Raw genomic sequence first — 27,313 nt, 5'->3', positions numbered from 1 at the left:
TTAAAAAAATACTTCTGTGAGATTGCCTCGGAAATGGTTATTCAGAATAACACACAGACCACAAAAACTCCAAGAAAGGGGTTGAAGATTTGCTCTGCCAGAAACTGATCCAAGCTACAGAAGACTAAAACAAGGATAAAAGCTCCAGCAGATTCAATAATTTTGATGTTAAATAAATATAAATGAACTTGAAAATAGTTTTTCTCCAAACACAAAAGTATTTAGCACCTGTTCTGAAACCCTCTCATGTTATGAGATGTCCGTGCTTAATAACACCAACATATACAGAGTTATAGGTGCAATTTCACCCACTGCATCCTTTCAGTAGTAACTTCTGTTATTCATGAAGCACAGTTTCTGGACAAGCAATTGATCATTTTTCTTTGCCACACACATTAAATTTTCCCCAAAACACCCATGTAGTGTGGGAGCTCAGCTCTTCCTGTTTTCACTGAAGTATGATGTAATAGCACTATGATATACTTACGTTCTACGAAGTAAGAGCTGGCATCAATCTTCCAGATAATCTGACCTCGGTGAGAGCCATTTACCCCACGGTTTTTGTAGTCTAGGAAATTTTCAGACAAAACCTCATCTGCAAAATTAACAAAAGAGAGCCAGTGAAATCAAAGGAAAGGGCTGAAAACACAGCTTCTTTTTTAAAAATAATTTATCACTGAAAGGCAGGAAAGTGTCCTATCTCTCACCAGCAAACCCTCCATGATACTCCTCCATTTTTTAAAAAAGCCCCAAACCTTACACATATAAATGTAGACATCAGAGTAAAGGGGTCTACCCTAGCTTTTTCCTAACCCTGGTGCAATAGTTTTCCATGGCCTGGTTTGCATAATATGGTAAACCAAAATATACCTGGGAAAAGTACAGTGATTGCAAGCTCCTCTCCAGGTATCTGCACATTTGTGTAGTTTGGTTTATCGGGTTGGATGAACCAAGCCCATGTGGAGTATACCATCATGTGAGCCATCAGCTATGGTATGAAGCTGTGCAATCAAGAAAAAAACAGATTTACTTCCTTATCTTCTGTTTGTAACAATGTAAAAAGATCTCAGGATCTTTTAACTTGTTTGGGTCCACAGCATCCCTCTGTAGAAGCACTGGTTCCCTTTCTGCATTGTGGGAGATTGTGTAGTTTTGTTGTTGTTTCTATTATGTATTTTGTGTTTTTATCTTGTATTTTTATGCTGTGAACCACCCTGAGATATTTGGATGAAGGGTGGTAAAGAAGAAGAAGAAGAAGAAGAAGAAGAAGAAGAAGAAGAAGAAGAAGAAGAAGAACAACAACAACAACAACAACAACAACAACTTTGTGGTCCCCATTACATTCCAGTCAATTATCTAAAGTTTTAACACTCTCCTCAAGTAATATTTTCTCCACAGATTGTTCCATTGATTTCAGGAAAGCTACATGATGAACAAGGTTCGGGCCCCAAGGGAAGCTGGGAGTTCCCTCAGAACAATCATTTTGCTATATTGCAGACATATGCTCCAGTGAACTTTAAACCTGCCATATTTCCAGAACTAGTGTTAGCAAGACAGGTATTGAATCTTGCCCACACAAAATAATTTTTGAAGAGAAAATTTCTATCTCTGAGAAATTTCTGGTAGGGAAAAATAATAATACCTTCTGGTAGGGAAAAATAATAGCTACTGGTGTCATGAAAAATGCATGGGCGCACAGATTGAGGATACCAGTGTGGTTATAGATACATTTAAAATCAGGAGGAAAATGATTCATTATGTTTTTCTAATCTTTTAGTAAAGGCTAACCTCTACCAAGATGCAGCAATGAACATACAACACCACACTTTTATCCTACCTCTGGCAAGAAAACAATTAACTGGTTTGGGGGAATGTGAAGCATGAACTTCTGAGGGTGGTGACAATCATAGATCATTAATTAATGTTTCTATTCCACTCTTCCTCCATAGACCTTAGGACATTTTAATTGAGATTGATAAGGCAGAGAGAGGATGGCCGGCACAAGGTCACATATGGTGCACCATAGCTGCTTCTAGTCTAGCAACTAAAATATGGTGCTGAGGATGATGAGAAAGGCAAAATAGTCAATGGCATTAGATCTAATTGAGCCAAAAGCACCAAGAGCTTTTTACAATCTGCTTTTCTCCAGTATAAACACTGACAGAGGCTTTGGAAGAACCTTTTGCCTATCATGCACTTCAGCTACTCACTGACTCATGATTTACTAAAGAAGGGCATGTGAGTCCCTAAGACTGGGAGTTAAGCTTCACTTTGCTTGCCAGTTGCTTTCCCTTACTAAGGATTGTCTTTTTGAATAAATGCAACCCAAAAGTAAAGGATGAAGGGTGCAAAATTCAGTTTGTCCAAGAAGAGTTCATGCTGTTATCTTTCCTATCAACAATAACTTAAGAGAGTGACTTTATCCCACCACCAATGATGGCTCATAATTCAGTCTGCTCTTTCTCTTTATTTTTAAATGAGAACGTAGCCAGAAAATGTTGCCCCAGACCAAACTGATCCCCAGTGAGGAGCATCTTTGGTACACCCCTCCATTTGTTCAGCGTTTGAAAACCTATTTTAAAATAAGCAAACAAACAAACAAACAAGTGCATTTGTAGCAAATTTCACAGCTTTGATGCATTTCACTCATATCAGCCACAATCCCTCACACACAAACTGTTGAATGGGCACCAGTGTTGAAAGTGTACACATGAATTAAGCAATCCTGGCTACACAGATCAGTGTTGCCAGCTTGACAAGTTAAGATGAACTGACATGTGTCGTGCCAGCTTCTGACTTGTTTTGCACAGGAAGCAAAAAGGTGTCCCCTGGTTCTGACCTTGAGTTCTTTTTGATTGAATGAAGCAGCTGGAGGCCTTCAAGGATTATGCGCGCAGTCTTTGGAAATAGATGCCCTAATGCTCCAGTCCAGAGCAGAATTATATGCAGAAAAATGGTTTCCACATTTGGATCTTCTGGGTTTGCTTTATTGCACATGTGTTTACTTAAACACTTGTGGGAGCAGGTGGCGCTGTGGTCTAAACCACTGAGCCTCTGAGGGCTTACTGATCGGAAGGTTGGTGGTTTGAATCCACATGAAGGGGTTAGCTCCCATTGCTCTGTCCCAGTTCCTGCCAACCTAGCAGTTTGAAAGCATACCAATGCAAGTAGATAAATAGGTACCACAGTGGCAGGAAGGTAAATGGCGTTTCTGTGCACTCTGGCACTTGTCATGGTGTTCCATTGTGCCAGAAGCAGTTTAGTCATGCTGGCCACATGACCCAGAAAGCTGCCTGTGAACAAACACTGGCTCCCTCATCCTGAAGCAAGATGAGCGCCGCACCCCATAGTCAAGTTTGACTGGACTTAACCATCCAAGGGTCCTTGTCCTTAACCTTTTTTATGTTTATTTAAACACTGTGGGTGTTTGTTTCAACCTTTTTACTGAATTGTTTTACGGCATATTTTAATTATGTGTGTTTAAATTCATAAATCACTTAAAAGTCACTTTGCCAATTAAGTGGTATATCATCATCATCATCATCATCATCATCATCATTACTATGCAAATAACAATAACATGCAAAGCCTTCACTTATCTGTTATATGGTGATGGAAAGGATTAGACCCAGCTTCTAGTAACACTTCATATGCCACTCCACAGTCAACACTCCAAGATTGTGTGTCCAGGCATGTGCTATTCCCACTATTTTCTGGGCTGAGCTACATTAATTTTTCTACTCCCAATCATAAGCCAATAAGCCAAAAACACCCCACAAATCTTTATCTATATGTATGCTTTATCTATATGGAGGCTGAACACAGGCATAAGGAATGACGGTAATGCTAAACATCAGTAGTTTTCAAACTGTGTTTCAGAGAAACTCTGGAAACTTCCTTGGAAGTTTCTCAGGAGTAACTCAGTGAGAAAATTACTAATAGCAGACAAGCTTCTATAAAAGTGAGTAACCCCCTGCATGCATGAACGGCATGAAGGCAGCGTTATACGTTTAGAAAGGAGCAAGGCACAAGAGGACCAATTGCATAGACGCCTGTGCACAACTAGCTGCTTCCAGACTTCTTCACTGCAGACAGACCATGACAACCTCTGGTTGTCTGAGGGTGGGGGCCAAAAGCATGTCTGATGCCCAGGGCTGTGGCCAAGAGTGCAGCCCAACTTCCCAGAAATCACATTATGTCCCTTGACATGATTCATGCATGAAAGAGGCTAGGCTGAGTACCAGAACCAAGGCTGGCCCACCACGAAGCGGACAGAGGCGAAATCCCAAGGGGCAGCCCACCCCTGCCACTGGACAAACAAGGAGAAGCGGTGACAGCAGCTTCCAGTGAACTCTTGTGAGATCTTGCCATCATCACTGCTTCTTCTAACTTCTCTGGAGTTGCTGTGGGTGCCACCCACCCCATCCCAACGCTGGAGAAGTGGCTTCCAGCTTCCTGTGAGATCTTGCTGGAACCCAAAAGATGCAGCTATGCAACCCCAGTGAGTAAGGCTTTCCCGTTTTGCTTCAGGCAGAGAAATGGGATGGGCCTCCCCTAATCACAACCAACCTTCTCCTACAATGGGCAGCCATACTGAGAACGCTGGACACATTCCAGTGCCCACTCTCAGTTCAAGTGGAAGAGTGGCAAGCCCAACAGGTCTGGCTATCCTGCATGTGAGCCAAAGATGCACTTCCGAGCATACTTCCGAGATCCTCTGAAATGCACAGTTGTTCCATGGCAGGCATGTTCATGTGAGAAGGCTAGTCAAAAATCACAGTTATATACCAGAGCTATAGGATAGTATATGCTGTACCCCTACACACAACACATGCAGCTTGGTCCAAAGCTATTCTTTTTTTCATGTGCTTTGATTGTGAATCAATGGACTTGGAATCAAATCCTCATGCAAGGAATAAACTAAAGCAGTCAGAAAGTCAGAATAAACTCAGAAGTATATTGAGAGAAACTTCACTAATTAGAGTCTTGCCGGAATTACATATAGCATTAAAGATTTTTTGCCTTTTAGGAGGGGAAATAAAATTAAAGGCAAAAGAGAAAAGAAAGAAGCATGTGGCTTTTAAAGCAGAGTTTCAGCTAATTAGGTCAAAAATATTTTTGATATAAACTTAAAAGAAATGGTTGAATAATAAAGAAGAAGAACAAATACAGCCTAGAAATTGGACCCTAGAGGTTTTGTGCATAATGAACTTTTATCAGACAACTTTTTAAAATGTTTTGGTTTTCCCAGAAGGATAGTGAAGAAGAAAGCCTAATGTATATCAATAAGCACTGTGCAATATTACCCTCACATGAAATCAAGGACTCAGGCAATGAAAGGCCAGCCTATGTTCTGGACTTCATGTAAAGGCCTTTGTGACCCAAGTTAAATTATCTGAGTACATTTAGGTAGAGTGGAACTTAAAACAACAGCTGGAATTTGGGTATTTTTTTTGTTCTGCCCAACAGAACTAGCTACTATTTTGAGCATTATGGCAAAGCAGAATGATTGCTTAGCCTTTTCCCTCTTGATTCAAAATCTTCTCATTTGAATAAAACAAAGGCAGAACAGGGAATGGGGATTCCGTCTGTGCTGGATGGTGTAGCACTCCCTCAAATACACAGGCTCGCAGTTTAGGTGTACTTGTGAATTCAGTCCTGAGTTTGGATGTCCAGGTCTCTGTGGTGGCCAGGAGTGCGTTTGCAGTTCAAGCTAGTTCACCAGCTGCACCTGTTCCTTGAGGTGTCTGATTTGGCCACAGTGACACACACCTTAGTTACACCCTGCTTAATGTAATTCACTCTACATGGGGCTGCCTTTGAAAAGTGCTCAGAAACTTCAACGGGCTAAACTGTTGATTGGGGCTGGTTACTGGCCTACAATTATTGGGGCTGGTCATTGGTTACAGCTGCTACAACAGCTTCACTGGCTATTGGTCTGTTTCCATGCACAATTCAAAGTGCTGGTTATGACCTATAAAGGCCAACATGGCCTAGGTCCAAGCTATCTGAAAGACCATATTCCCTCATAGGAACCTGCCCAGGTTTTGAGATCTTCAAGGGAGGCCCTTCTCTTGGTCTTACCACCTCCTAGGCCCATTTGGTGCTGTTGCAGGAGAGGGTCTTCTCAGGAGCTGCTCCCAGACTCTGGAAATCCTGCCCTGGAGAAGCCAGACTGGCTTGCTCCCTGCTGTCCTTCTGCTGGCAGGTGAAGACCTTGTTCCAACAAGCTATTGGGAATTGACTGCTTTTAATGAAAGGGTTGGTGCCATGCTGTTTTACTGTAATTATTGGTATGTTTTAAATAAATTTCATATATGTTTATTGTTCTCTCTCAGTGTTTAACTTTAATGATTGATTTTTCTATATTCTTTGCAGTGCTTGTTTTTAGATTTAAGCAGCCTGTCAGGGAAAAGGGAGGGTATAAATTAATAATAATAATAAATATAATAGTAACAAATATTAACTATTACATTATTTATACCCTGCCCGTATTGAAAAAAGACAGGCCTCATATTTCACCAGGAGTGGGAAGGATATATTGCAATATTGTTAGAAGGATTTCAATACGTTAATGAGAAACACTCTCCATTTGTTCTCTGGATCAGATAAACTGGCAAGTTTCACTCATGTTTGCAATTTCCAAATATCATACCATTGATTATCCCTCAGTTCTTTCAAGTAAGAAGAGACTTTAGAGCCTAAAACACGTCAATCCAGAGTCCTCACTCACTCTTGAGCAAACTTGCGTAGATGCAGCAGCTAACAGTAAGAAAATGTGCTGCAGGCTGACTCACTAACTCTTCTAGGGATGCATAAAGGAATGCTGACAGTGTCACACTGATATCAGAGACCCAGAGTTAAAGGCACAAAAAGACAAATCACAATGGCAATCTACACTTCAAACATTTCTCCCTGTTTTGAAGAAGGTTGTGGTGCCATGTAACAAAAGACAAGGCAAGGAAGCACTCTATGAGACAACCATCCCACATACAGCAATGGATACTGGTTTTTATATGCTTTATCTTACATACTGTGTCTTATCCTGCAATAAACTCAGGGCCAACTTGCACAATATCCTTCCTAACAACAGAATATGTGACAGCAAGCTTTCAGCTACTAAAATGCGCTGCACTGGCTGCCTTGAAAGCCGTTTGAAAACTTCAGTTGGTCCAAATTGCAGCTGAGTTACTTGCCTAAGCCAGAGGTAGTCAATGTAGTCACTTCTGGATACTGCGGGCTACAACTCTCAATCCCTGGTCATCAGCTATGCTGGTTAGAGCTGATGGGAGTTGCAGTCCGACAACATATGGAGGGCACCACTTAGGCTACCCCTGTCCAGTGCTTAGTGCTTAGACACTAGTGCTTAGAGCGTTAAACCGACTGCTGATTTGTTTCTGAGCTGAATTTAAATGTGCTGATTTTGATCTTTAAATCCCTACACACACAGTTTGGGACCAGAATTGCTTCTAGTACTCTTCCTCCCATCTGGCAACCACTTTACAATATTTTCAGCACCAAGAAAACACCTTTATTCACACCCTCACTGTGACTAAAATATTGATATTGATCCACTGGAAAGATAAATTTGTGGTGCCCTTTAATCAATGGATAGAAGATATGACAACTCTTGCAAAATACAGACAGCTTATAGACACAAATGGTGTATACCAAATATAATGACATTTGGAATGCATTTATAAAGACTATAATACAATATATCAATATATAAATAAATGTATATGTAGTAGAATAATAATTTCACTTTTATAGTTTTGTATGGGACAAGTATTATAGAGTCTTTCTTTCTTTCTCTTTCTTTTTCTCTTTTGTATTTTTATACACTATTTAAGAAAAGGGGGGAGGAAATGGCCAAAGTTGTTGAGCTTTTTTGGGGGAGGAATGCCCAGAGCTTTTGGGGGGAATTGTAGAAAATCACAAACCCAGCGAACAAACACTGACAATCGCTCGTGTCAGATAAGCCAACAAGCGCCTGCCCACTCACCAACAGCAGCCGGCAATCGCACGACCAATTGCCACAGCGGCAGCCAATCCACAGTGGCCCTTGCCACAGCAACCATTCACACACCAAATTATCACAGAAGCAGCCAATCAAAGCAGCCCTTGATGCAGTCACCAATCACCCGTCCCCCCCCCCCTGTGCACTATCCATGTATAAGATGACCCCCGGTTTTTAACATTATTTTAGAGTTAAAAAAAGCTTGTCTTATACATCGAAAAGTATGGTAAATCACCTACAGGTTGTCTTGTGTGGTGACTTGGAAATTTACTATATCAAAATAATGAATAAATAATAGTTATTACAATGTGAACTTCCTCAGGCTCTTAAATAATCTGACAGGGTCTTGCACCTTCCTTAGTTGAAGAAAGGTTAGCAGCCCTAAGCAGGGTGAGGTTTTCAGTGCAGGCACCCCATTCTTGGAGCATTGCGAGGTCTCTGATAGCCCTTGTTTGGTTAGGTATTGTTTGGAATTGGTTTTAAAGAGTTCTCCTTACTATCATGTAAAAGGGATTTTGAATTTTTGCATTATTAAGCCACCTTGAGGACTGAGGAGAGGATGGAAATGTGGGATATTTAGAATATTTATAAAAATATTTGTATACCACTATGTCATAAAGAGATATCAAATCTGTTTACAGCAATAAAACCATAAAACCATACAATACAAAACATTAACAAAAGTTAAAGAGAGAAGTCAACCATTGTGGAAGGATGCCTTCTTAAGGGTGCCTGCGCCAGCATAGCAGAATAGAAAGTTTTCAGCAGGCATTTAAAAGTTGGCACTGAAGGTGCCTGCTAAATCTCTATATACCGTATTTTTCGCCCCATAAGACGCACTTTTTCCCCTCCAAAAATGAAGGGGAAATCGGGGTGCGTCTTATGGGGCGAATGCCTGCAAGCCTCGCGCGCCCGGCAGGAGGTCCCACCGGTTGCGCGAGGCTTGGGGCGGCAGCCTGTGCTTCTAGGTGCGCGCAAGCAGTCCGCTAGCCTTGGGAGAGCCGCGCGGCTCCTCCAGGGCTAGCGGACTGCTTGCGTGCACGCAGAAGCTTGGGGTGCGCTGAGCTCAGCACGCCCCAAGCTCCTGGTGTAGCGCAGCAATCCGCTAGCCCTGGGAGAGCCCCGCGGCTCTCCCAAGGCTAGCGGACTGCTTGCCGGCAGGCAGAAGCTCCTGGTGTAGCGCAGCGCACCTGGGGGGAAATAATTTTTTTTCCTTTATCCCCCCCCCCAAAAAAAACTAGGTGCGTCTTATGGGCCGGTGCGTCTTATGGGGCGAAAAATACGGTAAGCAAGCAAGTGACCTAGGAATAGCAGCAGTCTGGAGATTTCTCAAAACGGCTGCAGAGTTAACTCCTCACCCAACCCTCTGCACTAGCAGGAAGGAAACAAACTCCACCATTTTACCACACCATAGGATTTATTCTCATTCTTTCTATTTACTATGATTTAGCCCAATTAGGACAAGGAGCCACAGATATTTTCTCCTTACATGCCTAAGTGCTAAGAATGATCTCTAGACCTCACTGACCTCCAGAAGAACAGAACCTGTTCCCCACTTCTGGTTTGGAAAAGAGGAAGCAGGTAGATTAATCCCAAACACTGTAGTATTTGACTTTGTGAAGGACTGCCGGGGACCACCACCCACCACTGTCCCCCTGTGCTTCCCTCCTGTATGGATGCAAGATCAGGACTCTGGTCAACAGGCCTTGTTGGTAGAGAATGGCTGTGAGACAAGCCTGTAGCCAGGCAAGACATGCTCTTCCCTGCAGTGGGGCCTGACAAGACACAGCTGTAGCCAGTGAGGCTTCAGGGTTCATTATAATTGCGGAGGAAGAGAGGGCTTGACAGGAGATCCAGGAAAGTCAAAGCCAGGAAGGAGGTGGTGATGGAAAGAAGCTGGATGGGCTGGCAGGTCACAGGGCAAGGCCTCAGGTAACACCTCCCTGGTGCCTCCCCAAGGAACTGCCAGGATGTGCTCAGTGTGGACATTAGAGTGTGATACAACACCCTGTCAACAAATAAGCAACTGTGAATTGAACATTGCAGTGCACATGGCTGTTTGTGCAAAAGAAGAGAAGGGCAGTGGCACAGGGGAGCCCAGCAAGCATTTGCAGCCTTTTATTGCTAACTTTTTATAGCATTTGAAATTGTCCTTAAAACACAGTGTGCTTGTCTTACAATTCATTCTTATAAGGCCACACTTACTTCCATTTTACAGGTGGGGAAGCAGATCTTGAAAGACCATAATGCAGTGCTTTTTCTGGGGGGGACGACGCAGGGGGACGCATACCCCTAAACATTTTGTGAATCTAAGTTTGGCCTCCTTGAGGGGCAGTATTTCAGTATGAGTAGTAGTACCCCTATACATTTTTTTAGGGTGGGGGGAACTTCTATAATGTATGTATTTGGCTTCACATTTGAACCCATCTTATCAAGCCCGCCTTAGTCACTGAGCTATGTTGGCTCTTCGAAGAAAATCACTATTAATATGGCATTAAGGACAGCATATTTAAGTACCGTATTTTTCGTCCCATAGGACGCACCTAGTTTTTTTGGGGGGAAATAAAGGGGGGGGGAATTTCCTTTATTTCCCCCCCAAAACCAGGTCAGGGAATCCAAACCAGGTCAAGGAACAGCGGGATGGCGGCGCTACACCTCCCCGTTGTCCCCCGAGCTTGTTGGGCTGCCCGATGTCTGCCCGAAGCGCGGGGTGCTCTGCTTCAGCGCTCCCCGTGCTCCATGCAGCAGGCTGCTATCCGCAGCCTAGGGAGCCCTGCAGGAACTCCCGCAGGCTCCCCAGGCTTGCTGATAGCTTCCTGAAGCCTGGAGAGCGAGAGGGGTCGGTGCACACCGACCCCTCTCGCTCTCCAAGCTTCAGCGAAAGCCTGCATTCGCCCCATAGGACGCACACAGATTTCCCTTTCATTTTTGGAGGGGAAAAAGTGTGTCCTATACGGCGAAAAATACGGTAAGTCCCATTGAATTCCATGGGATTCAAATACACATGCTTATTTGGTAATTAGAACAAGTCATTCACTCATCAGTTTGAAGGGAGCCCTACAGGAGTTCAATATACCTCCTGTTGTGGCCAACTTTGTTTTGCAGGTTTGGGTTGGTGTGGGGGTGGAGTAGTTCAAAACACACGGGGGTGGGAGTTAGGTTTAGCTTGGTGAGTCAAAAAACTGTGCTGGCCCACTTTAGATACACTTCATATTTGCAAATATATTTTTAAAATCCTAAGGGTGGGACTGACTTACCAATGAGATACATGCCGATCCAATCCCCAGCATCCACTTCTTCTTTTATATCCCAGTAAATCACGAGGTCCTGCGAATGTCCTATGGAATAATAGGAGCTGCTGACCATGAGTGTAGACCGGCTATCTGAGGTGACCAAGTCTGTGTCACTGGTAGAGCGTGGAATAGTGACTGCCTCATGGGGACCATTCCCAATGTCCATGTTGTGGAACTGGTCTGGGTTGTAGCTGTACCTCAGAGGTTCTTTGCACCGGCGCCGATTCTGTGCGTTCCTAGATGGCGATGCCATGGCAGCCAGACCCAGGAACCTGTTCTGATACAGATTCTGTCAAAAGGAAAGAAGGGAGTCACTGACAAGCACAATCCATTTTTTGTTGAATCCAATATATCAACATATTAGAAAATAAAAATGAGGAAGTGACCAAACCTCCACGCATGACTGCAATACAGCAGAAACCACCTCACAAAATGCAGCTGACATCCTTAATTTTGCTTACATCCTTAATGCACACTGCAGATAGCTACATTACATAATTGGTAACCATTTGTCATTAGCTGGTTATATTTAAGACTGTTACTTATATTGCCCATCTCTTTTGAATCTGAATTAATGAAACACAGGATTTTCATCAGCAAAATAACATTCCATTTAATTCTTTTATTTGGCCCATAACCAGCCTTTGGCAGCTAAACTAGTGTCTTAGTCTGTCTCCTTTTGCAGTCATCTTTCCTTTTATTGCCTGGCCCAACTGCACCATCTGTTTCTGCAAAGTGATGCAGAGTCACCTTCATATAAATTACTGGTGTTTGCCAGCTGAGCTCTTTTCCTGGGCTTGGTATTCCTAGGCTGCAGTTATATTGATGGTAAAAAAAATTGTGCTCCATATTAATACTGTGCCAGAGGTAAGCGTATCAGCTGAATCCTTATTGTGCTCAATTGTGAGCTACAGTACCTTGCCACAGTTGGCTCTACACCATCTGCTCCTGTGTAGCAGCCACGAAGCACCATCACAGATGGGAGGGAGGGAAACAGAATGGGTGCCAGGGCAACAAGGCTTGAAGACTCCTTTGCAAAGAGGTTGCCTGGAATTACTTTGTATTGCAGCTGCTCTCCACAGCAAGCTGCTTATGTGCAGCAGTCACCCCATATTTCGGCCATGTGGCTTGTTTTCACACCACAGCAAAAGATTCCAGTTAGTGGCACAGCAATAATGTGAAGGAAACTAAATGACGGCAGAGCGACTGCATAGCAGCACTTGGGGACAACCACTGCACACAAACGAACAAACTGCTCAGTAGTCTCCGGGAGAATGCAGTTTCATGTGGCCTCCACATTTTGCCAACAAGTCAATGAAACTCAAAATGAACTGATTCATTCCATCCCTCCCTTTCCATGGTTCCTCTCATTTCATGATTGTTGTTGGCTCAGTAGTGACCAATGTGATGGGACAGTGCATCAGATCTGCCCTCCCATTGCCACCATCATTACAGCTTACCTGGGCAGTGCTGGGGCAGGGACATGGTCAGAGCTTCATGGACACACTGCCAGAGCTACCCGCTGGTGCACCACACAGCTCACTACTGCCCTGAGCCATCCCAGTACTGCCCAGGTAAGCTGTGGCAGCACCAATGTTTGGAGGGTAGCTCCATTGCTATTGCACACCATACTGGCCACTACTGAGCTGGGCAGATGCCAATTTAAGTTTACAATAGGCCACACATCTATGGCTGTTCCATAGTTCTTAGTGCTTATTAACACACTCTTCTTCCTTGTTTGGGTCTTAAACCCTTGTCCCAAGGCCCCTGTGTGCATCCTCTTTGTAGGTCTCATGCCCAGGCAGCTACTGGGCCATTGTGTTGCACGGTCTCTCCTTCCCTTTGCATGTTGCATGTGAGCAGCATAAGGGGATAGGCTCGTAGAATGGGGGAGCTATAGTGTCATTTTGCGCGTTGTGTGTTGTAACATAAGGAGATGCGCTGCATGTGTGTTCCCACTGCTGTGAGTTCTGTGGTTCCCTCTCACTGTGGGCAGGATCACTGGCACAGTCTTTCACTGGTGGGCTTTGAATGTTTCTATGGCTATGTGGGGTGTCTGCCATTTTACTGCCATTTTGGGACTTCCTGAACCGTTTATTTCCCCTCCCACAAGGCAAAGCATGTACAGTGGTACCTCGGGTTACAGACGCTTCAGGTTACAGACTCCGCTAACCCAGGAATAGTACCCCAGGTTAAGAACCCGAGTTAAGAACTCATCTTCAAGATGAGAACAGAAATCGTGCTCCGGTAGCCGGCAGCGGCAGGCCCCATTAGCTAAAGTGGTGCTTCAGGTTAAGAACAGTTTCAGGTTAAGAACGGACCTCCAGAACAAATTAAGTTCTTAACCTGAGGTACCACTGTATACGATAGCATGCACTGTTCTGCTAGCATAGTGATAGCATATCTCTCCCATAACCCCACTATGTAATCGGTGCACAGAATCACCCTGCCCAATGCTGCAGAAATTGTTACACATAATTAGAATGCTGGGCTTGGACTACACTTGTAAATGTGGTATAAAATACTAAATCTTATTGTTTATCAGGAAAATAAATATTTAAATATTATCATGCTTTGACACATAGAGAACATACTAATGCCTCAATACGTTTGTGTACATCCTTCTTAAAATGAGTTCAATCCAGTGTGTCCCACTTTAAATTAAATTGTAACCCAACTATCAAACCCAGCCAATATCCAATCTATTTGTGGCAGTCAAGTGATGATGCCCATAAAGAAACCTTGCACATATTTTTCAATTAGAGCACAGCATAGCACAAGAGACAAAAAGAAGTATTTCTCAGTTGAGCAGGAAAGACTGAACCCAATGTACTTTGACTATATTTTGGCTTTAGGCGCTATCCGCGGAATGTAACCCTCACGTAAGTTTCAGGCCTACTGTATATGTTCATGTCTTGGGGAGTGGGAGGAAATTGGCATACCTGTCCCAGTCTATATGAGAAGAGCTGCCTAAGTGTCCCCTAGTTGTTCCATCAGGTGCATAAATCAAGAAGTGCTGAGAGAATGCATATATAAACTCAACATTTCTGAGCTCATTAACATCTTATGAGGTACGTGCTTTTTCTGAGACAGAAAATGCCAGTTGCTTTTAAACATAGGTCCAGGACAACACTGTTTCACTATGTTCTTTCCACTGAGGAAGTTATTAGATCCGGAATAATAAAACCTGTTGAAAAGATCAAATGTTCAGGACTTCCAGGTTGTCACAAGTGAGACCGGGGAGCTGGAATCACTCGCTCTGAGCAATCCAGCTGTTGCAAGCGGAAAGGGGAAAGAATGCAGGCATTGCCTCCCCTTGAAAGGCTCTGGGGGTACCGGAGTGTCTTGAGGGCCCGCAGCGTGGTTTGCCTGCTCCCCTGACCTCTTACAGTTCCTTGGGGGACTGTTTGTTATTGGAGGCTGAGCAGCGGCGCTGGACGCCATTGCTACCTTGTAACAGGAACCAACCCTTAGCGGCGACTTTCCCAATCTTCAAACAAGCAATATATTTGGATTTTAAAATTATATATTGATTTTGGCAATATTTCAGAATGAAAAAGGGAGTCCATTCTATAGAATGAGCAACTTTTTCTTCTAAGTTAACATTCAGTAGCCCCACCCACATCCACCTGGAGAATATGCACAGTAGAATTATTGTGGTAGATGCTTTTAACTCTCACCTGAGTTTCAAAGCATTACAATAAACTACAGGATTAATTTTTTTGCAGCTAAAGTGGAAATTCCAGGCTGAGACAAAACTGAGAGAGTAGTTCCTCTCTGCATAGCAGCAGAAGTATTAAAATACTCTTACAGTGCAATCCTACACACAAACACTAATGTGACTTCAGTAAGACTTACTCTCAGGTAAATATGTACAGGATTCCAGAACTTAATCTAGCTACAGGATAAATTTGTAGAAAGCCTTGAAAAAGTACCCATTCAAAATGAGTAGTAAGGTAAGCAAAACTTTTTTCACAAGCATGCAACAAATTTCATTCCAAAGTATGAGAGCTCCATTGGCAGGCTCATTGCTCTACACCTGCATCTTCCAGGTACCTTGAAGTGGTTTACCAAGGAGTGTGGCATCATTGCAGATGCAGGAAAGAGCGTGTTTGACTCTATGTCCTAGGCAAGCCTTCCAGCTCTCCTGCTTGTATATTTCCATTCTAAATTGTTAAGGGGTATTCTTTATTTAATCAAGGATAAGGATGGCACAGCTTGTGTTTCACTGTATCAAATGCAGCTCTACAGCTATATACCGAGGATTGCCAGGTACAGTGGTGCCTCGAAAGACGAAAAGAATCCGTTCCACGAGTCTCTTCGTCTTGCAGTTTTTTCGTCTTGCGAAGCAAGCCCATTAGCGGGTTAGCGGATTAGCGTTATTAGCGGCTTAGCGGGCTTAGCGGATCAGCTGATAAGCGGCTTAGCGGTTTAGCGGATCAGCTGATAAGCGGCTTAGCGGATCAGCTGTTAAGCGGCTTAGCGGCTTAGGATCAGCTGATAAGCGGCTTAGGAAAAAGGGGGGGGAACCCCACAGGAACTCGCAAGACATTTTCATCTTGCGAAGCAAGCCCATAGGAAATTTGTTTTGCGAAGCACCTCCAAAACGGAAAACGCTTTCGTCTAGCGGGTTTTCCGTCTTGCGAGGCATTCGTCTTGCGGGGCACCACTGTACTTGACAGTCTCCCCTATAAAAGAATTTTTGCAATTTCTGGCAAGCAAAAGAAATATTAAAGCTCTTGTGGACTTTTGGTTTGGTGGGTCACAAGTTGTTTAGTCTGCAGAATCTAGGATACGATTGAGTAGGTGTACTTCTTCCCAAAGATGTCACATGCTTGGTGTCTGTGTGATGGATGGACTGGCCACCTGAACTATAAAGAATTGGTTTTCAAACTGTGTGCCAGGGAATCTTGTGGATTCCTTGGCTGCTTGTCAGGGTTTGCTCAATGAGAAAATCAGTGATAGAGGACATGCTTCCCACTGTCACCCATCTTCTCCTTCAATGCACACCTGCAAGTTGAATGTGTTCTTGGCCTCACTCTGCAACTGTGAACCCGGACAACAGACCTCATGCATAAAATAAGAAGGTGCTGGGATTCTGTGGCAGGCATGCAGAGGTTCCTGGAAGTTGAGCAAATGCAGAAAGGGTTCCCTGAAGGCATAAAGTTTGAAAATAAGCAAAATAGCAAATATATAGGATGAAGCAAATTCCACCAGTCCGTAGCTTTTAATTAGCCCAAAGTGACAAGCTTCTCCGTTTTCATAAACCGGGAAAACAAGGTTATTATGGGTGGTGTCAGTGTAGCAGAATCTTAATTGTAATTCCTCTGACACTTCAAAGTTGATTCTGAAACTCTAAATTCTCTTCCCGACAACCTCCTTGATCAAGAACAAAGCACAAGTGATGGGTGTTGCACATTCCAAATCTGCAAGCCCTGCAGTGTGAATAGAGATGTTATAAGCATGCAAGATATGCACAGGCATCGTTTATTATTTATAATGCTCTAAATCTGAAGGGAAAAAGTCGGCACAGATATCAAAAGCTACATTAATAATTTTAATCAAAACCCTACAGACGAAGAGCGTATCCCTGGAAGCTGAAGAATTGCGTGGGTGTACATGAGAGCAGAAACTGACCTATTTGGCTCATCATCATCTGTGTAGTATTGCTTCTACCCACTATTGCCCTTCTTTCATTCCTACCAATACATCAAGTGTAATGGGGGGAGGGCAGAGATCAGTCTATAAAGTGTATCCTTATTCCATGCAGGTGATCAAAAATACCTGGCATTCGTAGGCCTGCTTCCACTCAACACTGTCTTACTATCTAAGCTACAAGCCTCCTTCCTCTAGCTATAGATAATCTCCTCAGAATGGATGTTAAACTCAAATTTGAACCAATTCTCCCTCAGATAAACCCTATCCTAATCCCTATCTCCCATCTCAGGTATCTCTCCCTATCCAAAAACTCCCTTGGAAACGGCTCCTTTTATTCTCCGGCCCAAAGTGCTACTCCAGCTGTCATGGTAGCCAATCAGAGAGAGGCTCCAGCCCTCTGGTGAAATTCTGAGGCACTGCATCACCAGACTCTAGTCTGGCTCTGCTGTCCGTCACAGAAGCCTCCTCAAGAAATACTCTTCACAGACTCATATGTATAAATTTGGGTAAATAAAAAGCTTTACAAAGCCTTGAGAGCCAAAGTACTCAGTTCCCTAAAGCACTGAGAACACGCAAGCAGGAGTGTTGGCCATTGTCCCAATATTAGTACAATTAGCAAGGTTTTGATAAGCCACATAATGTATCATTTATAACATTATCTATACAATGCCAATATAATAAACAAATAATAAATTTTGCAGCTGCCAGAGCCTTGTAACTTTTCAACAGAGATTAGGCAGAGGGAGAGGATATCATTTAATATTCTCATCTTCATAGCAGTCTCATATGTACTGTAACCAAAACATGTTATGACACCAGACACCACTGTTCTATAATCCTTTGAGAAAATAACATTCTCATTAATTCTAGCAGTCTTTGCAATATAAATCAAGATAAGGTCATTTGATAATCAACTGTATTTTTCTCATGTCATTTAAAGCCAATTCTTTTAATTAATGTCAGATTAGATACTTGTATTAAACTGTGATTCATTAACTGTGATTCTGCAAATGGTCTGTACTCATACTGACTTTACCAAAGGCTGCTTCAGCCTTTACACGTGACCCATTATTTGCCTTGACCCAAGAGAGGCAAATTCACATCCTTAGCTACTATGAAGCTTCCTGGCTTCTTGGCTGAATATATTCACAGAGATACATGAAGCAGAAACAAGTTTATACTTTACTTCCCCTGGAACCCTAGAGACAGGCCAAGGAAAACTTCAATCTGATCATATGGCGTCACATGATAAAAAGATAGCATAGGTGAGCATTCTGTTGTAATTCTGAAGACTTCCTCACCCAAAGGCAAACAACAGTTAGTACAGTGGAACCTCGGGTTACATACCGTCCTCCCTACGAATGCTTCGGGTAACGAGCTCCGCTAACCCGGAAGCAGATGCCCCTAGTTGTGAAGTTTGCCCTGGGATGCAAGCGGAAGTCATGCGCCAGTGGTGCGGCAGCAGCAGGAGGCGCCATTAGCGAAAGCGCGCCTCATGTTAAGAACGGTTTTGACTTAAGAACGGACCTCTAGAACGAATTAAGTTCGTAACCGGAGGTACCACTGGACTCAGCTATACAGCTGCAAATAAAACGTTTTAAGTGTGTTTTAAGTGCAATATACAATGTGACACTAGATGGCATTAGTGAGCCTTATAGAAAATTCAATGTATTTTTAAAAACGCTTTTAAAAAAAAGCATTTTCAGAACGGTTTTTATATGTGTGTAGATTCTGCCTTAGAGATCACACTCACAGTTATGGAGAAGAGAAGCTGCCTTTGTTTATGGTTCCCCTTCCAAAGCCATTAATCACTCCTCCCAATTATTAGGTGAAATTAACTGCTAACAAGAGAGGTGGGGACCCGTTTACGTTTCCCTCTACAGATATACTGAACATGGAGAAGAGGAGCATGACTGCACGCACTGGTGCTGCCCCCAACCTTTGTGGGTTGAGTGGAAAGAGCCTCTACATGTATGCTGTGGTCTGTGTATAGAGGTACACTTTCTACCATTCATTATCATAGAATCATAGAATCATAGAGTTGGAAGAGACCACAAGGGCCATCGAGTCCAACCCCCTGCCAAGCAGGAAACACCATCAGAGCACTCCTGACCTATGGTTGTCAAGCCTCTGCTTAAAGACCTCCAAAGTAGGAGACTCCACCACACTCCTTGGCAGCAAATTCCACTGCATTGAATGCACTGAGATCTGGATGAGGCCAGCAAGCACGATCCCATTCTGGGCAGTGTAGGAAATGGAAGTTACAGCATCCAAGGTTGAGGCAAAGCCCGCACTGACAGCCAATATTCATCAGTAACAAACAGGAAATTAATATTTGCACTAGAAACACATTTAGATGGTTAAGATAATTTGTTACAATGGGGACTTCCTGTTTCCTGCTGAGGGAAATGGCTGCCTCCCATGCGATTGGACCCCCAGTCGTGCCAGAAACTCAGAGCTAATATGAGGGTAATTAGCTCTGCCAACCCCCCTAGGGTGGGGGGGGGCTGCCTCACCCGCAGATCGTCCGTTATCTGTCGCTCGCAGCAAGATGCGAGGACAGAGGACGCTGGGTGCCAAGCCTGGCATGGAACCAACTGGGAAGCCGTTCCTTCGTGCAGGGGATACCTGTTTGCTAAAATTAAAAGATTTGGACAATAAACAGGTGTGTTCTGGAAAGGAGACAAAAAAGATCAGCTAAATGAAACAGTCACTGGATGCTAAGATTTTGAAAATGACTCCTATTGTGTTTTCATTAATGTGAGGTGAGCGGCTATTTCTTTTCTTCTATACATCTACATCTGTAGATGTATACATATACATCTACATTAACATTAAACGGAATACAGGTGAAGTCTCAATTGTAATTTGTTATTTGGCCGCGCAACCCTTGTTTGAAGTTGTGATTGGACTTGGTAATTGGACTTGGCAAAAGACAAAAGAGCTCATAAAATGGTGCTCATTAGATGTGGCGTAGAAGAAAAATCTCCTTCTGAGGAGTGGGAAACATATTTTTTGGAACTATAATATAGACTACAATATGGGAAAATATTTCACAAAAAATAGTGCATCCGATTCCACAGAATATTGTTATAAAAGGTGAAAATGAAGGCAAAGCTGGTGTTTAGCAGGCCCCCCGCCCCAGGCCCAGGGAGGGGGCAGGTGCCAATACTGGGAAAAGCTGATAAATCACCAAATGATTTCTGAAAGCTTAAGTGAAATATATCGTATTCTATCTTATCCTTTTGATTTTCTACAAAGTGCTTTGGAATAACAACTTGAGAGCCTACGGCGTCATTAATCTTCAAATGAAGTAGATTTGGACAACAGCCCAGAGTTGCGGGGAGACACCATGGAGAATTCTTTCTGATGGACAATAACACGAATTAAACTGTGTTCCGGCAGGCGAATGGACATGCGGACTTATTTAAAACGATAAGAGTTATGTACCGGCGACTGAAGAGATTTTGAGAAGTTAACATCAGAATTTGGAAACTGGCGTAACAATAGAGAAGAAAGCAGGAAAAAAATGTGTGAGATAGTTGCTCTGGACATCCAGAACATGGGAAGTCCTTCCCTGAAATTTTAATTTGGAATGTAATTTGGCTTTATATGTTTGTATTGTGATTTGATTTGATTGAATTTATCATTAATTGGGATGTTTTTAACTGAAAATTAATAAACATTATTTACGAGAGAGAGAGAGAGAGAGAGAGAGAGAGAGAGAGAGAGAGAGAGAGAATTTGTTAAAATGGAAGAGGGCAGACTTTAGCTAAAAGCAGGGCTGGCTTCCCCGTGAGGTGGGGTGAGGAAGCCATCTCCAGTGTTAGAGAAGTGAGATCTCATGGAGTGCATTTCAGCAATATCTCATGAGATCTTGCCAGAACCCACTATTGCCCACACAGAGTCGTCCGCAACTGGACCTAATGGTCAGGGGTCCCTTTACCTTTACCTTTAAGGTTTCACCTCAGGTGATGAAGCAGGATGTGCCACCACTGGCTAAAAGGTCAAGTTTAAAGTATACTGAATCATCTAGCAGGATTAATTTGGAATCATTTTTATTCAGAATTTTCTACTAGTGGCTTTGGGGGGAAAAGGCAGTTTATGTTAATAAATACTGCAGGATCCATCAGGTGGAAAATCATTTCTAAGATGAGGAATCACCAAATTTTACAGGAAGAACTGAATCACAAAATGGAACATCGATTTCCTAGGAGAGAGCAGATACTTCTGACTCATAAATTCCCAGCTTTTCTGGGAAATATGTCCTATATTTCCTCCGCCTTCTCCAGATTATAGTTATTGACACTAGGCTAAGCCAAAATGTGAGGGTTCTCCTTGTAAACATTTTACCTCTTGTGAAAAACCTTTGTCTTTCTTTCTTTCTTTCTTTCTTTCTTTCTTTCTTTCTTTCTGAGAAGCATTCACATTGCCACCCAAACCTCTCTGCTGCCCCACCCTGCTGACCACTCCCGCCAGTTTGCAACTGCTGTGGACAGGCAAAAGGGCAGGTTTTGCAAAACCAAAAGTTGGAACATGATAGTAACAGACCAGCTGAGATTGCTGCTGGACAATGTCCAGTACGGTTATGGCAACTGGGTGCTGGACGCTTCCTGTGCCTGTTGACTTTCCTCTGCAGTATCCACTGCCCAAGACTGTTTGCCCCTCACCCCAGGGGAGCTCATGAGCAAGCAGGGGGCGAGTATTGTTATTAAACAGCATCTTTTAACTGATATTGCTTAGAGAGATTACAGCCTCCCAGTGTTTTAAAAGCTTCACTGACTACCAGCCACAATTCAAATGCTGCTTCTGGCTTTTAAAGCCCTGATGGAGTGGAAGGACTTCCTGCTGCAATATGCAAATGCTAACCCTTACAGAGGTTTCCTACTAATACCCTCCAGTAGTGTGATCTTGCAGAACAAAGCCTTCTTGATTGTGGCTCCTCATCTTTGGAACTCTCCGCCCTTGGGATTGTCAGGCAACTACATCCACAGACAAATGTAAGTTTCTACACATAGGCAAGAAGAACCAGCTGCTCAAATATAAGATGAGCAGCTGCTTCTCCCTCCTGCAAAAAACACCAAGGGCACCAAGCCAAGGGGGCACAGAATTGAGAAGACCCAAATTTTGGCCTTGCATAGGATGCCACATTACAAAAGATTACCAAAGTCCGCCCATGGGATGGGGGGCACTTGGCTTGCCAGTACTACATGTGAAAAGGATCTAGGGGTTTTAGTAGACTGCAAGCTTAACATGAGTCAGCAGTGCGATGGAGCTGCAAAAAAGCCCATGCTATTCTAGGCTGCATCAACAGAAATATAGTGTCCCACTCTATTCTGCCTCGGTCAGACCACACCTGGGCTGGATCTACAGATATATAAAAAGCACTATGAAAATGCTATAAAAGAAAAACTATAAAACATATATATGCAATTTGCCTTTGAGCTCTACAGCGCCACCCGGTGTGACAATTTTATAACACACATAACATTATAATTGCAGCTGTGTAGCTGAGTGCACAGTGTACTGTGTCTAGTTGTGGGTACCACAATTTAAGGATATTGACAAGCTGGACTGTGTGAAGAGGAGGGCAACCGAGGTGATTAAGGGTATGAAGAATGGTTGAAGGATTTGGGCATGTTTTTAGCCTGGTAAAGAGGAGATTGAGAGGGGATACGACAGCCATCTTCAGATATCCAAAGAGCTGTCACATGGAAGAAGGAGTAAGCTTGTTTTCTCCTGCTCTGGAGGACAGGACTCGAACCAATGGCTTCAAGTTACAAGAAAGGAGATTCCAACTAAACACACGGAAGAACTTTCTGATATTAAGAGCTGTTCAACAGTGGAATGGACGCCCTCAAAAGGTGGTGGACATACGTCTTTAAGCAGAAGTTAGACGATTAACTGTAATGTATGTTTTAGTTGAGATTCCAGCATTGCAAGGGGTTGGACTAGCTGACCCTCAGGATCCCTTCCAACTCTACAGTTCTATGGTTCTATCATGGAAGCCGCCCAGAGTGGCTGGGGAGGCCCCGCCAGATGGGCGGGGTATAAATAATAAATTATTATTATTATTATTATTATTATTATTATTATTATTATTATTATTATTATTCTAAGACATTTTAAATTTTCTCTAGCTTTTAATTGTATTTTATTTAATTTACTTTTGCTGGCTATCAATTGAATGTGTTACTGTATTTTATTGCTTTATTAGCATCTGTGATTTTAATGACTTTTGTGTTAAAAAATTCCATTAGCCACTTTGAAACCCTTAGACTGAGAGATAGGATTACAAATGAAATAAGGCCCAGGCAGGTGAAAGATTCACCCCCTTTGGTCCATTACTTCTCTGATGCAAACTGCACCATTCACTCCACCACTTTATGGTTGTTTGGAGTAAGCTCACATTTGAAGACACAGGTGTGCTAGCATCATACATAGTTCTATCCTAGGTTCTCCTTCTTTGGAATTCTGTAAAGCTAACAGGTGCAAGCTGGTTGGTAAAAGAGTGTCTTTGATTCATGAAGCAAGACAAACGTCATATGGGTTCTAATCTAATGCAGAGGAAGGAGAAAATGTCCCCCAAAGTTCAAAACTTCTCAGAGAAGGCAGCAGAGAGGCCTCAAGGTGTACAGGTCGTGGCCAGTCCACACACCTTCCCCACAGAACGTGTGATAGCGCAAGGCTATAAGGAGGATGGAGCCAAGGGAGGGGAAAGGTGGGACAGATCCTCCTCACCCTGGGTGCACTAGCTGTCTCTTAGGGCTCCTATCCTGCAGCAGCAAGTATTCAAATTAGCTCACTTGTTCTCCTGAGCAGGGAAAAGGGAGGAAGGCAAGTGGCTCTTGTACAGCATAACAATCCCAACACTTTTCTTGATCCTCACAGTGCTTTCTGAGCTGATGTGGATAATCTTGATGGGTGGCAACCCAATTTGCATCAGTTCAGTGAGAAAGAACATCTTCTTTCAGCAGCCGTGTTCCATTGTGATAAAGGAGATGTTTCCCTTTATGCTTGATAAACAGCAACACTTTTGCTTTTTGCGCTGCCAGTAAAAGATTTATGATGTCCTTAGCTATTCGTTTACTCACTTTAAATGCTTGCATTAGGGTTTTCCTAAATTATATGCTAAGGAGCTACACTGTTAAACTTCTAACTGGCTTTATAAACAGAAGGCTTATTGTCGGCATGTTAAGATCTGGATGGGCACTATGAATCAAGGCAGCCAAGTATACACAGTAAAACTTGTGTATTTAATCACATTCCCCCCTGACCTTGAACTAGACAGGCATTAGCTGAACATTATGCATGTGAAAGGACTCTGCAGTGCGTGGCTCCTCCCTACCCATTCTGCCCAGCCACTGCCATTGACCTGTTAATGGAACATAGGCAGCTGATTTATACTGAGTCAGACCATTGCTTCACTTAGCTCAGTATTGTCTACACTGACTTGCAGCAGCTCTCCAGGCTAGTTTCAGGGAGGGGACATTCCCAGTCCTGCCTAGATATACTGAGGATTGGACCTTCTGCAAGCACAGCAGAAGCTGAGCTAGTGTGAATGTCTGAGGCAGAAAAGCCTTGCGCATGTAGACCTCTCCTTGCACTGGCTTCCATGGATTCTGGGGGGAGAGCTGGATGTCACTGGAGGCAAGTCCAGATTGTTGTTATGTATTTGGTCTTTGTTAATTTGCTTGGGGAAAAATACAACTTAGGACATCCATTTCTCTTCTCTTCCCCAATGCCTCAACTGTGTCTGCCTCATCTCAAACTCTATGAATGGTAATTATCTGAAGATGCCAAGAATTCATTGCTCAATGTCCCCACCCCACCCCAGAAATAAAATCTCTTAGGGCTCCGTGTGCGAGAGACGCGGTAGCTAAAGTCACTTGAAACTGGTATGAATTGGATAGATATAGAAGGCTTTGATAACAGATTTGGTTAGCACCCATATTTATGGTGTGAAAAAAAGAAAGTTCATAAAGGTTTTAAGAACCACATTTTCCGAAGATCTCTGATAGAGATATGGGATAGGTATAAAAACCTATTAGAGCCAAAAACTCCACACTGGTTATCTCCGTTAGAGGCTATGAGTGTTAAAAAAATCAATATGAGAGGGAATTGGATTACATATGGAAATTTGATTGTTAAAGAAGGGGGGAAATGGAAAATGAAGCCCTAAGAAGAAGTAAAAGAATATGTATATGATTGGTTGCATTATTTCCAGGTAAATGAAATGTTTAAAAAAGACTTTAAAGAATATGGATATGCAGAGAAAGACTCAAAATTCCAAATAGAAATATTAAACAATGAATATAAAATTTTATCTAAGATGTATACAATACTGCTGGAATGGCATACAAAGGATGAAGAAGTTAAATCAGTTATGATATATTGGGCCAGAGATTTTGTATATAATATACAATTTAATGGCTGGTTAAAATTATGGAATGAAAATATCAAATTTACTGCATGTACTACGTTAAAGGAAAATGTTATGAAAATGGTCTACAGATGATATATTACACCTGTAAAATTAGCAAAAATGTATAAAACATGTAATAAGTGTTGGAAATGTAAAGAAAAGTATGGAACATTCTATCATATGTGGTGGGAATGTATGAAGGTGAAGGGCTTCTGGGAGTTGATATATAATGAATTGAAAAAGATGTTGAAATATACATTTGTTAAGAAACCAGAGGCTTTTCTTCTAGGAATAATAGGAAATGAAATAAATAGAAAGGACTGTAAACTTTTCCAATACGCAGTAACAGCGGCAAGAATATTATTGGCCCAAAAATGGAAACAGGAACAACTACCAACATTGGAGGAATGGAGAATGAAGCTGATGGACTATGCAGAACTTGATAAACTAACAGGGAAGATTAGATATCTACGAGATCAAAAGTTCATCGAGGACTGGGGAAAGTTTGTAGATTATTTGGAATGTATAAGTGATGGGAGAATAACGCTAGTAGCATTTCAAGAAGCTCTGTAAAAGTTTGAGAAGTATTGTAAAAAAGAAAAATAAATTTGGAAAGATAGGTTAAAAGGCAATAGTAAATTTAGGAAATGTGAAATTAAAAAAGTTAAATTTGGATGATTGTCAGAGAAGCTGAAGGAAGTCCAAAAGAGAAAATTTGTGAAAGTTTTGATTTGGTGTTATATGTATTTTGATGGAAAATTAATAAAAATATTATAAAAAAAGAAAGAAACTGGTATGAATTGGTAGCGTCAACTGAAGGCAATTCAGTAAACCACTATCAAATTTGAACCTTCTTCTCTTGGGGGATGCCCTTGGGGTTTCCCCAGCTGGTGCCTCCCAACACTCCTCTGTATCCAGCCAGTCCATGACACAATTTCTTCAGGCAGGCTGAATAGGTAATACAGTGGTGCCTCGGGTTACATACGCTTCAGGTTACATACGCTTCAGGTTACAGACTGCTAACCCAGAAATATTGCTTCAGGTTAAGAACTTTGCTTCAGGATAAGTACAGAAATCGGGCTCCGGTGGCACAGTGGCAGCAGGAGGCCCCATTAGCTAAAGTGGTGCTTCAGGTTAAGAACAGTTTCAGGTTAAGTACGGACCTCCGGAACGAATTAAGTACTTAACCCGAGGTACCACTGTATATTATAGCCAGCTAATGCAGTAGTTTCACAACCAGAAGCAAGTTCCACTGATTTTAGAGGCATTTACTTCCAGCTGTTATTAGCTGGAAAGAGACGCGGGTGGTGCTGGAAGGCATGGATAAGCTGTGGAAGGTGTACTGTTCTCTGAGCCCACAGCTACCTTTGAACATGTAGGAAAGATGGCCCTGATCTATTAGAATGCGCACATCAAAATTGCAAGGATACAAGAGGCTTTGCGGAGAGATAAGGAAATAGCTGGGGAGTATTTGGAGTTCTTAGGAGATGGGCAGATCTTCCAAGGAAAGAGGGGTAGCTGTAAGGAGTTTTGGGGTAAGCAGGACTAGGGTTGGCATTTGTCCTCTTTTTCCAGGACACATTCTCTTTTTCATGGGTATGTAAAATGAGAGTCACCATAGAGGTCCAGAGTTAAAAATAGAAGTTGGCAAATGTGTCCTCTTTTTTGTTCTTCAAAATATGGCAAAACTAGGAGGAGATGGCTGTATCAGGTAAAATGGAGGTAGTGATGTGTTAGTAAGGAGTAGGTAAGAAATGTTGGAGGTGGAAAGCAGATGAGAACACCAGTTGTAGTGACTGAGATGGCACTCTAGGATGGAAGAGATCACTACTGAGTGGTGACCAAGGAGGAGGATGACTCAACATTGATTACCAATGAACATCACAAGGTTGTGGGAGACCCATGGAAGCGGCTAGG

At 42.7% G+C, this 27,313-nt stretch overlaps 1 protein-coding gene across 9 annotated transcripts in view; it reads right to left on the bottom strand.

Moving 5' to 3' along the window:
• The window catches only part of HECW1 (HECT, C2 and WW domain containing E3 ubiquitin protein ligase 1), a 195,391-nt gene that overhangs the window by 113,208 nt on the left and 54,870 nt on the right, over positions 1-27,313 (bottom strand). For all 9 annotated transcript variants that reach the window (XR_014517938.1, XM_083468752.1, XM_083468749.1 and 6 more), the window contains 2 exons: positions 11,278-11,602; positions 488-595 (listed from right to left, as the gene is read on the bottom strand). Coding sequence is in view for 8 of the 9 variants with exons in the window: in XM_083468752.1 (XP_083324878.1) it covers positions 488-595; positions 11,278-11,602 (433 nt within the window). In the remaining variant the exon portion in view is untranslated. The remainder of the gene's footprint in view (positions 1-487; positions 596-11,277; positions 11,603-27,313) is intronic.

This window comes from Podarcis liolepis, assembly GCF_965112155.1.
Source record: "Podarcis liolepis genome assembly, chromosome: 12".
NCBI classification, from domain to species: Eukaryota; Metazoa; Chordata; class Lepidosauria; order Squamata; family Lacertidae; genus Podarcis; species Podarcis liolepis.
The sequence above is the reverse complement of the archived record's forward strand: the minus strand, read 5'-3'. Positions and strand labels throughout refer to the sequence as shown.